This window comes from Naegleria gruberi, assembly GCF_000004985.1.
Source record: "Naegleria gruberi genomic scaffold NAEGRscaffold_25, whole genome shotgun sequence".
Taxonomy (NCBI): domain Eukaryota; phylum Heterolobosea; class Eutetramitea; order Acrasida; family Naegleriidae; genus Naegleria; species Naegleria gruberi.
The window spans coordinates 299,132-312,575 of record NW_003163302.1 but is presented as its reverse complement, the minus strand read 5'-3'; the positions used below and the strand labels follow the sequence as shown (position 1 = coordinate 312,575).

General features: G+C 32.7%; 6 protein-coding genes and 1 non-coding gene across 7 annotated transcripts; 3 read left to right on the top strand and 4 right to left on the bottom strand.

Moving 5' to 3' along the window:
* Nucleotides 1-42: 42 nt before the first annotated feature.
* Nucleotides 43-1,529, top strand: NAEGRDRAFT_67869 (uncharacterized protein; the record flags this gene model as incomplete). The annotated part of the gene is made up of 2 exons (XM_002676992.1): nucleotides 43-967; nucleotides 1,015-1,529. The coding sequence occupies 2 exons, from the start codon at nucleotides 43-45 to the stop codon at nucleotides 1,527-1,529; spliced, it is 1,440 nt and encodes a 479-aa protein (XP_002677038.1).
* A 615-nt stretch (nucleotides 1,530-2,144) lies between these two features.
* Nucleotides 2,145-3,080, bottom strand: NAEGRDRAFT_67868 (uncharacterized protein; the record flags this gene model as incomplete). Its single annotated transcript, XM_002676916.1, has 1 exon — nucleotides 2,145-3,080. One exon carries the CDS (start codon nucleotides 3,078-3,080, stop codon nucleotides 2,145-2,147), a length of 936 nt encoding a protein of 311 aa, XP_002676962.1.
* A 1,460-nt stretch (nucleotides 3,081-4,540) lies between these two features.
* Nucleotides 4,541-6,775, bottom strand: NAEGRDRAFT_67867 (uncharacterized protein; the record flags this gene model as incomplete). The annotated part of the gene is made up of 1 exon (XM_002676915.1): nucleotides 4,541-6,775. One exon carries the CDS (start codon nucleotides 6,773-6,775, stop codon nucleotides 4,541-4,543), a length of 2,235 nt encoding a protein of 744 aa, XP_002676961.1.
* A 332-nt stretch (nucleotides 6,776-7,107) lies between these two features.
* NAEGRDRAFT_79855 (uncharacterized protein) lies at nucleotides 7,108-9,137 on the bottom strand (the record flags this gene model as incomplete). Its single annotated transcript, XM_002676914.1, has 1 exon — nucleotides 7,108-9,137. The coding sequence occupies one exon, from the start codon at nucleotides 9,135-9,137 to the stop codon at nucleotides 7,131-7,133; it is 2,007 nt and encodes a 668-aa protein (XP_002676960.1). The 3' UTR covers nucleotides 7,108-7,130.
* Nucleotides 9,138-9,324: 187 nt separating this feature from the next.
* On the bottom strand, nucleotides 9,325-9,405 carry NAEGRDRAFT_t326. The gene has a single exon. It is a non-coding gene; the product is annotated as a tRNA-Leu (tRNA).
* A 293-nt stretch (nucleotides 9,406-9,698) lies between these two features.
* Nucleotides 9,699-11,365, top strand: NAEGRDRAFT_39251 (serine C-palmitoyltransferase). Its single transcript, XM_002676991.1, has one exon. The coding sequence runs from the start codon at nucleotides 9,837-9,839 to the stop codon at nucleotides 11,337-11,339; it is 1,503 nt and encodes a 500-aa protein (XP_002677037.1). The 5' UTR covers nucleotides 9,699-9,836; the 3' UTR covers nucleotides 11,340-11,365.
* A 99-nt stretch (nucleotides 11,366-11,464) lies between these two features.
* On the top strand, nucleotides 11,465-13,441 carry NAEGRDRAFT_67864 (uncharacterized protein; the record flags this gene model as incomplete). The annotated part of the gene is made up of 1 exon (XM_002676990.1): nucleotides 11,465-13,441. The coding sequence occupies one exon, from the start codon at nucleotides 11,465-11,467 to the stop codon at nucleotides 13,439-13,441; it is 1,977 nt and encodes a 658-aa protein (XP_002677036.1).
* Between the last annotated feature and the right edge of the window lie 3 nt (nucleotides 13,442-13,444).

The window sequence follows — 13,444 nt, the reverse complement described above, 5'->3', positions numbered from 1 at the left end:
TATTATCTAATAATTTTTACAAATGATTAAAATATTAAAAAAATGAGTACAACAACGCCAACACCTACAACAACAGCAACACCCGCATCGCCTTCCTCATCATCACAGCATGAAAAGGAAGCTATCGAACAACAACCACCAACCACTTTAAAAGAAATCAAAGCAAAACTCAAGTTAGAGGAAAAGGAAAAAAAGAAAACATTGGAAGTAATTGAAAATTCAAGACTATTCCGAAGTAGAAGAACTATTAATATTATCAAGAGTATTCCACAAAGTAATAAGGAAAGAACATGGAAACAAAAATTATATTTATTATTGGAACATCCTAGATCATCATATGTAGCCATGATCATTACAGTGATAACGTCACTCATGACTGTTATTCAAACCCTATGTTTAATTTTGAGATCTTTTCCATTCTTTTTCCCATTCGAAATCATGTGGCTGCTTATTACTGGATTTTTATCAGTTTGTTTCATGCTTGAATATTTTGCAAGAATGGCTGCTTATGTAAATACTTGGGGTGATTTTAGACATTTTGTTAAAGCTCCTGCCAATTTAATTGATATTGCTAGTTTCGTTCCATTTTACTTTGATTTAATAATTTATATGGCAGATGCCAGTACTTGGTTAAATGTCAATCTTCAAGTTTTGACAATTTTCAGAGTTTTAAAACTTTTAAAACTTATCAAATTGACAAGATATTCTGCTAAATTTCAATTGCTTATTGTTTCATTGAGAAGATCTATGGATATGCTCTTATCAATCTCTGTTTTAATATTTATGGGTGCTCTTATTTGTAGTACTCTTGTTTATTATGCTGAACGTGGAAAATATGATCTCAAATCTGGACAATGGTTAAGACCAGATGGTACACCTTCACCATTTTCAAATATTTTAATTTGTATGTGGTACAGCGTTGTTACCATTGCTACAGTTGGTTATGGTGACATGGCTCCAGTTACAGGTATGTTAATTCATTAATTTAACATTTATTAAGAACCAAACTCTTAGTTTTGGGAAGAATTATTGCTATCATGACCATCTTGTCTGGTATTGTGATTGTTGCTTTGCCTTCCATGGTTATTGGTGGAATTTACAGTAAACTTTTGGGTGAATATGAATTAATGTTGAGTAAGAGAAAATTGGAAGGTGATGTAAATTTTGAAGATGAAGAATTTGATGTCATTGATAATGATGATGCCATTTCACAAGCTCCAAGTGAAGCCCAATCAAATGTTGATTTAATTTCATTTGAGTCACAATCAATTCCACAATCAAATGATATTGAATTGGATGATAAACCAACCATCACCACTGAACCATCCTACTTTTCTCAACATTTCAATACATTTGAGCCTCAACCAACAATTGTTACCGAATATTCACAACCATTGCCACCAGCTCGTGATATGACTTTGAGAGGAATTTTTGATAGACAGAATAGTATTATCAAATCATGTTCTAATCAATTAAGTGAGATGAAAAGATTAGCTCAAACTGTAAGAGCTGTAAAACAATCTCAATAATTATTTATTTTAATTATTAAATTAAATGTGAATGGTATTGATTCTAATTTAATGAAGTGTTGTACTGCAACGTGTACTAGATTCAAATTGTAATAAGGCTGAAATTATCATTCTTTTCTTATATGGAAATATCGCGACAACAATTTAAAAAAGCGCAAAGTTAGAGGAGTGCCGAGATCCCTACATTAAGAGAAATGTGAAATTTCACAAGTTGGTAAATTTCCTAGTGCTGATGGCAACCTTGATTTAACCATCATTGATATTTCTTCCTCTCTTCATTCATGATTGAATTTAGATATATCAAATGCATACAGAGTCTCAACTGGTGAGGGATAAAGGAAGTGCAAAGTTGGACAATGCGTTATTCCTTAGATCATTAAGACCAATCAAGGATTTTCTGTTCCACTCAGCAATTTGACCGGTATTCGTAAAGTTAAGAATAAAATTCACAAGTATTCCAGTGAAATATGGACCTACCATTACGGAAATGTAACTAGTCACGATTTTTGCTTATCAGAAAGTGAAGAACTAGCTCTTGACTGTTTTTTTATCTAAAACGTGATTATTCATATTTCAAATATTTGAATGTCAATTAAAATCCACTTATTTCAATAATTATTCATAAACATTAACCTTCATTTTCGAACTTTCATAATGGCACACATATAGCAATCCACTTTTATCGTCCACCATAACACCAAAATGCAAGGAAGGAATTGGAAATGATTTCACCAATGTCAAATCATTCTGTCTTACCACATGAATATTCAATCCATGTAATTGAGAATCCTCACAAACATAGATTAATCCGGATGATTCTTCACAGAAAATTGCATAGGCAGCTTCCATTGGAAATTGAGTTTGTTTGATGGAATTCCAATTACCAAATTTGTCCCTTTCGAATATTTCCACTTTCTTTGAGTTGCTTATAACTGCTTGTTTCTCTGACAAGAAATGAATACCGTATCCTTCTGCTACGTTTGGAGCATTTTCTGAAATAGTTGCACCACTTTTGCAATCCAAAATTTTAACTGATGTCATATTGTCAACTGCATAAACTTTTCCATTCAAAACATCCAATCCCCACAAATTAGAAAATGGTTCAGATTGCCAAATAATTGAAAAAACTTTTCGTATCATAATATCCGAAACACTAAATTTAACAACAGCGTTTGAGTAATCTGTTGCATAGATAAATTCCTCTCCTTGCTCATCAACCAATTTCATACAACGAAGCTCAGTATTGGGTTTCTCTACTTTGAATAATTGCTCGAGATGGAAAGTTTCCCTACTACTTGGTCTATTATAAATTGATATACCAACCTTCTGTGGAATGAGTATAGTGTCATACTTTTTGGAAATGGCAATATCAAAGACAGGATCTTGTGGAGAAAGTTGATCAAATTGACCAATCATGTTAAAATTCAACGAAAATTGATGTTGTTTTTTTGTAAATGATCTCTTCAATAAATTAATTAAATAAATAATATGATCTGATGATGAATTTTCAACGACATTTAAATCAACAAGTTCCACAACAACTCGAGACATTTTTTTTTGTTTACTAAAAACTAAAATTATTTAATTTGAGAAAAGTTTCTAAAAGTTTATTTACAATATTGAAAATCAGTAGTTGGGAGGCAAAGGATGTGTTGATTTGAAATTTGTTTCACCTGCTATAGTTCTATAATTCCATCTTGTTATCAATTCTAATAATCTATAATTATTGGAAAGTAAATTATTCATTTGGAGGAGTTACTGTAATTTGAGAGTTTGCAATAGTATCCAATAAAAGTGGAGAAAATTTTCCACATTCTCAAAGTCTATCGTTTCTCTCAGAAAAAGTTTACAAAAAAAATGCTCAAAGTTTATGGTGAAATCTTTCACACCAAATTTAAGAATTTAGGTTTGGATTTTCCTGCTCGTTGGCACAAGATGGAAATTAAACCTTCAAATTTTCCTAAAGCTGAAGAAAATAATTTTTCACCCTCCGAGATTCAAGAAAATGCAACAATACATGTTTCGTATATTTGTTGTGGTGGGAATAGTGATGGTTCCTATTCAATGTTTCTGTTCGAAGGGAGTGAGAGTGAATATTTCGTATTTCAAGGAGAGAAAAAAAAGTTTAGTTCATTGCTGTCTGAGTTGAGCAATTCAAAAAGAGGGCAATCTATGAAGAGAGTTGTTTCGAATAATTCAAGATTTATTTTATTCGAAATGATGGATGGATCTTTGTTTGAATTTGATACTCAAACATTGAAAATGCACAAATTCTTCATCTCACACACTTCATTACTTAATTGTGTTGGAAGTGGAATCATGTCAACTTGTTGGTTAGTTCAGACAATTGATGGAACTATTTATGAAAAAGAGGAAATGGTTGAAAATATTCATTTTCCATTTCCGGAATATAGAGTGAAACAATTTGCATGTTGTTCCACCAATAATGCACAATTCATCTTATTGGAAAACAATCGTCTATTTATTAGAAAGAATGGAATTGGATTTGGCAATGTTAGTGGAGAGTTGAATGAATTGAAATTATCAATCAATTGTGGAATTAAAAAGATGGTTGGTGGATTTTCTCATCTAGCTTTACTATTAGAGGATGGTAAAATTTATTGTGCAGGACTAAACAATTCAAAGCAATGTACTGGATTAGTTTCGCCAAGAATAGTCAAAGAATTTCAACCTATTAAAATTGAGGGATCATTCAGTGATGTCTGCTGCTCCAGTATGTCAACTGCCGTAAGATCTGCCACACATTTTCATCTGCTTAAAGAGGAACCCCTTCAAATAGCAATTGAGAATGAAAAGGAAACAATTGTTTTTGGACGTTTTCATGGATTTATTTATCAAAGAACATTTTTTGAAACTAAATCTTCAGAAGAAATAATATTCTTTACACATCTGAAAGGTCAATTGAATAATTTAACATTTTCTGATATTTCCATTTTTTATTGAGATTGCCTTAAGAGTTACAGAATTGAGTGTTGATTGTCAAACAAAAATCAAAACTTGAGAATATTTTCCACATTGAGAATATCTTGAACTTGTTGTGAGAATGAATTTGGATCAAGCATTCGTTCTTGCTGTTCTGCAATATCTTTCTTATTTGATCTGACACTTGAGTTTTGTTTGAAAATCAACGCCAAGGTAATTAATAGAAGAATAGCTAAGCAAGCTCCACAAACTCCCAAATGTATAATATACATTAGACTAGTAAAAAACAAGTAAGAAAATCCTAAAATTACAATCATTCCAACAATGCTCAATGTTGTAAGAACAAGAACGATCAATAGCTTGGATAATCTCAAACTACTGGTAAAATCGAGTTTGTCATCCTTCTCATTGATATTGGAGTGATGAGTGAATTCCTCTTCAATAACACATCTATCAAACCAGTGCTTGATAAAGATGCAAAGGAATGCCAATGGCATTACAAGTGGACAACAGAATGAATAGACCATCGACATACATAATATACCCAACATGTTTGAAACATTCTCTTCCATATCGAATTCCTTAGTTTCCTTAATTAGTTTTAAAATTTGAGTGGGAGTTCTTGCTTTTCTGTAACAATTAAATGTTGTCTTCCAAATATAATAAAGTGTTTTGCCAAATCTGACCAATTCGTAAACATTCTCCATAACCATGAATTGTAGCAATGTAGAAATCATTGTTTCAATTGTTTTTGGCAAGAACATGATATCCAAATGTTTGCCATCATTTGCGAAAACTAAAAAGAGGAAAGCTGAGATAATCCACAATCCTGGTAAAATGAGAATATTCAAAATGGAAAATGTAAACAATCTCACTAATAATATCCTACTGTAAAATGATTTGGAAAGGTGCTTCTCTGTTTGAGTAATCTTTTTGAAAAATATTGGAAACAATTTGCTGAAAATGAAAATCAACAGAGAAGGACAGTAGTGAAATAGTAAATCAGACAAGTCACCAAGTTTGACAGCTTTAAGAATAGGAGATCCCAATGCTTGAAGTGATTGTAAAATGGATGGTGGTCCAGAAAATACCAACAATACAAAGAATATTAAACTAATCATGCAAAAGTTTCTCAAGGAAAAGTATTTGGAGGTACCGCCAATAAAGTGCCAATTGATATCTTGCGGTTCAATTAATAGTTTCATCAAGGAAACTGAAGAATCATTGAACATTATTCGATTCTTTTCAATTGCTTCATCAACATGTTCAACCTTTTTAAAAACTATAAAGCACTTTCCAGATGATTTCACTTGTTTGATTTGAGATAAATATTCCTCATCTTGTGATTGTCTTTCATCTGTAAGAAACATTGAAGTATATTCTCCATCCCATTGTTCCACCATTCTTTTACAATCTGAATATTCCAATCTTAAATATTCTACTGCCTCATCAGTAGTCATAGTTTTCAAATTGGTACTATATGTAGTACATCCACACAATTTGAATCTCAAATCATCCGAGTACAATGGTCTCATTTCATGAACTATGTGACGTTTGGCAACATCATAATTTGATTTTCCTTTTAAATGCATGAAATGTTCCAATTCTCTTTCCAAATGTTCTTCCAATTCTTTGAGATTTAACCGATCCACAAGATTTGGCACATGAAATATCTTTACAATCTTACTATTTTCATCATTCGCACTCAATCCACCATTAAAATTTTCTTCAATGAATTGTTCGACACTTTTCTGAGATGATTCTTTTGGAATTCCATCTAAAACTATTGTAAATGGAGAAATGATAACAGTTTCGTCATTGGAAAGGGTAGAATCCTGTTCTGTGCTATTAGAATCTTCACCTACCAAAAGAAGTGAAGAACTAAACCTATTTCTATTGAAAGAAACCATGAAAACTAATGTAATAATTATAAACACAATTAGAATGGCTACGTGAGCAAACATCTTGACTGGTGAAGTTGCTGCTCTGAGAGCAGAGGTAAGAGCAACGATATTATATGCATATTCCGAGTTGTCAATTTCTCTACCTGTCAAATGTAAAGGTAACAAGACAGCACAGACAATAATTGAGCATAATAGACTAATCCACAATAAATGAAGCTGGAAACTCAAGTAAATAGCCTTTTCTCTTCCGAACTTTCTATAAATTTTGTATAAATTCCTTCTTCTATATCCATACGAAACTAAACTAATTATTGAAACATATAAATTTCTAATTAATTCCATGAAAAACACAAATGATGACGCAACACCCTCTCTCATTGATTTCTCCCAATAAGACATGGTAGAAACAATTTGTGGATCCACAAGCAATTCGTCCCGACTTCTTCTTGATTTGTCTGAGTTTCGTCTGTATTCGAATTACGTTCCTCCTGACCATTTCCCTCTTCTGTATCTGCCATAATTTTCTTCCGATTGTATTCTCTTGAAGTTTTAACCTTCTCTCTCAATATTCTTTGTTTGTAATTATTAAAGAGTGTCAATTGTCTAGAAACGACAATAAAGAAAAGAATGAGCACGATTGAAAGGATGACATCTGGCAGAAGCACTGATAGTAAGTAGGACATTTTTTTTTCGACTTTGTAAAACTATGAGAATTACCAAATTAGAATTAGTTTTGATTCGAACAGAAATTTATTTAATTTGAAAGTTGATCTTCCACTTCTGTTGCTTCATACAATCCATCATCATCATCATCTTTTGGGGTTTCCAAACCATTTTCTGTTAAATAGAGATGAGAAAGTTTCGGTAAATTAGTTTCCTGTTCGAAATCAGCCAAAATAAAAGAACCAAATAAATATTCGAGATTTGGAATGTTGGTACTGTGAGCAATACGCTTACTCGATTCACGTGATATTTCAGTTCCAATCAAATCCAAATAATTAAGCTCATGAAAGTGTGGACTATTAACAAAATGTTCAATTGACTCATCTGAAAGCTCTCCTTCCATAAGAGCAAGCATTTTCAATTTGGAACTATTTGGATGACTTGTTAGAACTCTGAATGCATCGTCATTAATTTCTGAAATTGATAAAGTTGAAAGTTTGCTCAATAACTTATCGTCGTCCATATTATCCAATAACATTCTCAAAGGTTCATCAGCAAGTCCATCCAAAGTTAGGGTTTCCAACTTGGAGAAGTGCTTATTGGAGAGTAGTGATGAGATGGCCTTCATTTGCTCGTCAATATTTGTAAATTTTACCCTACCAAATTCTAATGTTTCCAAATTTTCACAAGTGCAATTTTCTAAAAAGTAAATCAATCCTGAAAAGGTGCCTCCTGTGCCAGTGCATTTCAATTTCTTGAGTTTGAGTAATTTTAACATGGCCAAATATTTCATACTGTCATCTTCCATTTCAGAATAGCCAGTAAATACCAAATCAGTTATTCCTGTAATATTTTCTTGGTGTTCTGCAATGTATTTTGCCTCAACCTCATCAACATTATCACAATAAAGTTTCTCCAATTTTGTTAAAGAGGGTTCTCTTAATAAATATTCATAAGATTTCACGCTAAAGTCATTTGAAATTAAATCTAGAGTAATTAGATTCTTCAAAGTAAACGAATCTGTTCCAAAGTGTACAAAACCTTCAAAATCAATGTCATTACTTTCAGCAACCAGATTTTTCAAATTTGATAAATATCTGCTTCTAGTCAAGATTGCAAATCCAGTTCCAGTAAGTGAGCAACCGATTAATTCTAAATTTTCCAACTTGGAAAGGCATCTACTATCTGCAATAAGGGATAGTATGGATTCTTGTGTTAATTCTACATAATTTAAATTCAAATATGTGATTGTTGGTATGGAATCAAACTTTTTCATAGCAGAGAATCTTTTTTCCTCCTCAATTGAGTCAGAAGCATCTAGATATGTGAGCTTGCTAAATAAATATGTTTCAGATTGATTATTGAAAACGAACTCAAATGGATTTTCAATTGATATCTTTTCCAAGTTTTTGAATTTGAATTTTTCTTTCCATAATATTGTTGTAATATAATTACCACTCAAATTGAGATTTGTTAACTTTTCTAAATATGGACTCGTTAGTAATTCTATACAGTCACCTTCCATAACATTAGTGCTCAAATCTAGTGATGTCAAATTAGTTAAGTTTTCACACTTGGCTATGCTCCTTGCTGTTTTGATATCCAAATTATTATTTGCCAACTTCAATATTGTTAACTTTCTTAAATGTTTGGAATTATCAGGATTAAACAATTCAGAAATATGTTCACTGCACAAATTCTTTGATCCAAATTTTAAACATTCCAAATTTGAAAAGTATTTTACAAAGAAATCATTCTTGTCAAGCAAAGTTTCCAACAATTCAGTTCTTCTAGCAGTAATACTGAATTTAGTTACTGATTCTTCAAAATAACCCTTTCTAATACACTCCCACAGTGATTTTAATCTGATTGGATTATTATTTAAACACAAAATTTTCAACTTTTGATTTCTTATCAAGCAATTCTTGTTTTCCTTTTGTTGAAATGGTGAAGCGATACCCACAATAATTTCATGAAAATTTCTACAGGTAGATCTGGCTCGGAAGAATAGTTCTTGTATGGAGAGGTTGGAAAAAACCAGTGATAGACATTCGTCGGGTAGAGACAATAAAAGGCAGCTTGAAGGTTGTTGAGACATTTTTTTAAAATTGTAAAGTGATGAGATTTTTTCAAGTGAAATATCAACGTTTTTGATCTGAGGCTATTCTTCGAACTAAAATAGTAAATAAAAAATAGATTCTTTCAGATATGATGGTAGACATCAAATACAACATGCAGATATAAAAAAAGTTTATACATCTTATAAGTTGATTTTGTAAAAAAGCTGCAGAAGGTGGGATTTGAACCCACGAAGCTTGCGCAGTAGAACTTGAGTCTACCCCCTTTGACCACTCGGGAACCCCTGCTTCACATCCATTTCAAAAAAATCAAACGTAACAACTCTTCTAAAACTTACCTTTGGTCAGGGAGTGTTCAGGAAATTGCATGATCAAATTCCATCTAAAAGGAAAACACAACCATTCAACGACATGGTGTACACCCGAAGTTCGTTCTATCTTCCAATTGCCCAAACACCAACAGCAATAAACGAACAAACGGCGACAAGCAGCAACTCCTCTTCTTCTTGAAGGATAATGAGAAAGATTCGATTCTCAAAAATATTTCAATTCGCTCATCGAATCTTATTCAAGTATTACTCAAAAAAAAGGTCAACACACTCACCGTGCATTTCCTCATAGCCACACACAAAACAGCCACAAAAACAACCACTCAAAATATTCTTCAACAGTTTTTAACAATAATAACAAATATATATTACTAACAGTACAGTTTTTCAATGACGCATTGTGATCCTTCCCCGTTGACTTTATTTCTAACCCATACAAATCTACTAATTGTATTTATATTGGGAAAGATCAGCGATTTGTTTCATATTCTCTTCATTGGTCCGATCGATAAAACAAATTATGAAAGGTTTCCTGATGAAGCTAGTAAGAAACCCCTCGTAGATGATGATTTCTTTGTGAGAAGAATCTATGGGAAATGTTCTGATTGTTTCCACAGACCGATTGCAAGCAGACCATCTTCACATATTCAAGTCATGATGAGAAATCCAAACACTGAAAGAGTTGCAAATATTGACACGAATGGTAAATTGAAAAGTTGTTTAAATATGGCTAGTTATAATTATCTAGGATTTTCTGAAAGTCCTTCACATGTAGTTGATCAGGTTTTGGAGAGTTTTGATAAATATGGTGTTGCTTCTGGTTCTGCATATTCTGAATATGGTTATACTCCAATTCATAGAGAATTGGAAAAGAGAGTTGCTAGATTTATTGGAAAGGAAAGTGCAATGGTTGTGTCCATGGGATTTGCAACCAATTCTACAGTTATTCCATTATTGGCTCCAACTAGAGATTGTCTCATCTTGTCCGATTCTTTGAACCATTCAAGTATTGTGAATGGAACTAGAGCTTCAGAAGGTACTCCAACAGTTCTTCGTTTCAGACACAATGATATGGATCATTTGGAGAAATTATTGAGAAAGAACATTATTGATGGTCAACCAGGACCAGGAAATAGAAAACCATGGAAGAAGATTATTGTCATTGTTGAGGGAATTTACAGTATGGAAGGTGAAATTGTCAATTTGAAAAGAGTAGTTGAATTGAAGAAGCAATACAAGTTCCATCTCTATGTGGATGAGGCTCATTCGTGTGGAGCTTTGGGTAAAACTGGAAGAGGTGTTTGTGAACAGCAAAATGTTGACCCAAAGGATATTGACATCTTGATGGGAACCTTTACAAAGAGTTTTAATTCTGTGGGAGGATACATTTCTGGAGATGCTGAGGTCATTGATTATTTGAAAAAATCTTGCTTTGGATTGATTTATGGTACTTCAATATCAATTCCTTGTGCCCAACAGGCATTGTCAGCTCTCACTTGCATTATGGGTGAAGATAACACAAGTATTGGAAAGGAAAAATTAGACCAATTGAGTTTCAATACCAATTACTTTGGGGATTCTTTGAAAAAACTTGGATTTGAAATTATTTCAGATAGAGATTCACCTGTTATCGTCATGATGATTTATCACTTGACAAAATTGATTGCATTTTCTAGAATTTGCCTCGAGAGAGGAATTGCCATTGTTATTGTTGGTGCTCCTGCTTGTCCAACTGCTTTGGCCAGAGTAAGATTCTGCATTTCTAGTGCTCACACAAAGAAGGATTTAGATGATTGCTTAGTTGAATTGGAAAGAATTGGAAATGATACCATGACAAGATACAAAATGCATGACAGTCACTTGATCAATGAATTTGTACAAATTGTATTATAAACGAGTTAACTTGGATATGAAATTTTAAAATTATTATTTTGGAATAATTCCATTTTGGATTTTGATCTGGTCTTTTCCTTGTAAACAACCATCATGCAAAACTTACACACTAAACAAAAATCATCATGTCTATTACTGAAAAATGGAAAAAAGACAAAGTCAACTATCAATTACTGCACACTAGTCGTCGTTCCCCTATTCTAATCCACGTCATTCGTGAAATATCCACAAATAAGGTTTATAGAATTGAGAGGGAAGAAAATAATATGAAATGTGAGAAACTTGATGAACATTTACAAAAACAAAAGGAAATTGCAGAAATGATAGAAAAGGTGGACCATCCAAACATTGTGAAAATTTACCGATCTTACTTTGAAAACAATGCACTGGTAATTGAAATGCCATTCTATAAGTGTGATCTGTATTCAATGTTGTTTGATGAGACAACTAAACAAATGAGATTACTTCCATTTCCAATCATATATCAAATAGGTTATCAACTAGCGAGTGCTCTTGTCGAATTGAGGAATCATAACAACATTGTGCACAGAGATATAACATTGAAGAATATTCTTGTTGAAAGCTATGAAAACGATGTGATTAGAATAGTCCTTGCAGATTTTGAAAAGATGCAACATGTTGGAGATGTTCTTGATGATGATGATGAGTTTTCAAACAGTTGTGGAAACAACTATCCAAGTGAAGGAAGTAGTGAAACCTATGATGTCTTTGCCTTGGGGTCAATTTTATTTCAATTAATTACAGGAAATCTAAATCAAACATTTTCAACCTTGGAGAATGATGAAATTGCGGCAATTCTATACGAAAATGATTCTGAAGAAGCTAGACACAGATTGGAGGAGAGTAATCTTGTACCATTGTTATGGAGTTGTTTTCAAAGTCAAGAAACTAGAATTCCTCAATACGAAACTATGGAAGAAATTATTATTCGGCTCTACATGTTCCAAGATCGAGCTGAAACAAACCCCACCAACAATCCGAATCCAGACCTTGTTGACTTTGTTGGACAATTAGCAAAGAGTGAAAACAAATTTTCTCAAGTTACAAAGGTTGGTCAAATTCGATATAACCAAGTTGAATTCTCCTTGGTTCGTATGTGTCAATCAATCGTCAAAGGAATTTGGGATGATGTTCGCAGCTTTTCATACAAATTTCATGGCTATTATTTACTGTTTTCAGAAAACTTTCATGAGGCTGCTTCTAAATTTCAGTATGTATTAGATAGTTTAAATCCCAATGATACACGAGCTCTCAATAATAAGGCACTTGTACAGTTGGCTCTTTCTCGTCAACTTGAGGCAAGGTCTAATTTGGAGCAAGCAACTGAAATTCTAAATCTGAGGAAACAGTCTAAGGATAATTCTCTAAATGCCATTCGAATAGATTCTAGGTACATTAGTGCAATGGTCAATGTTGCTTTTGTTATGGAACTGAATGGAAATTATGTAAGGGCTAGACAATATTTTGATATGGCATGTACAAATGCAACTCATGCTAGAGATAGATTCAATGCCTATCTAAACAGATCAATCTTTCTAGCCCAACAAGCAGAATTTCATTTGGCTCGAAATGATTTGAATTTCTTAATGCTCAATTTTGGGAATTCTCCAATTCTGTTTGCCACTAAGTTGTTAATTGGATGGATGAATGTACTGAAAGACAATACATTAGATTATCACCAAGTTACAAAACAAGCAATTCAAGATCTGACATCCAAATCTAGATTGTTAAAGGAGAGTATACACTTTCAGTTATATTGGGCCATGTTCTTATTTCCAACATCAATGGATTGTAAGAGAGTGTTAAAAGAGCTAAACAAACTCATCAAGTCAACCACAATTCCTATTACTATAATATGTCGTTCTACACTCGTTTCCAGATTCTCCTTACATGCAACAACAAAGAAGGATACTGTTGTGAGTATACCAATGTTTAGAGAACAGATTTTGGAACTCATTAGCATGATGGAATATTGTCTCGATAATAATTCAAGTTATTCATTTGGTTTGGATGATTTGGTCTCTCTATCAAGAGCAAATTACAAACGTATTGTAAATAACATGATACAGAGTAGAGAGTAAATA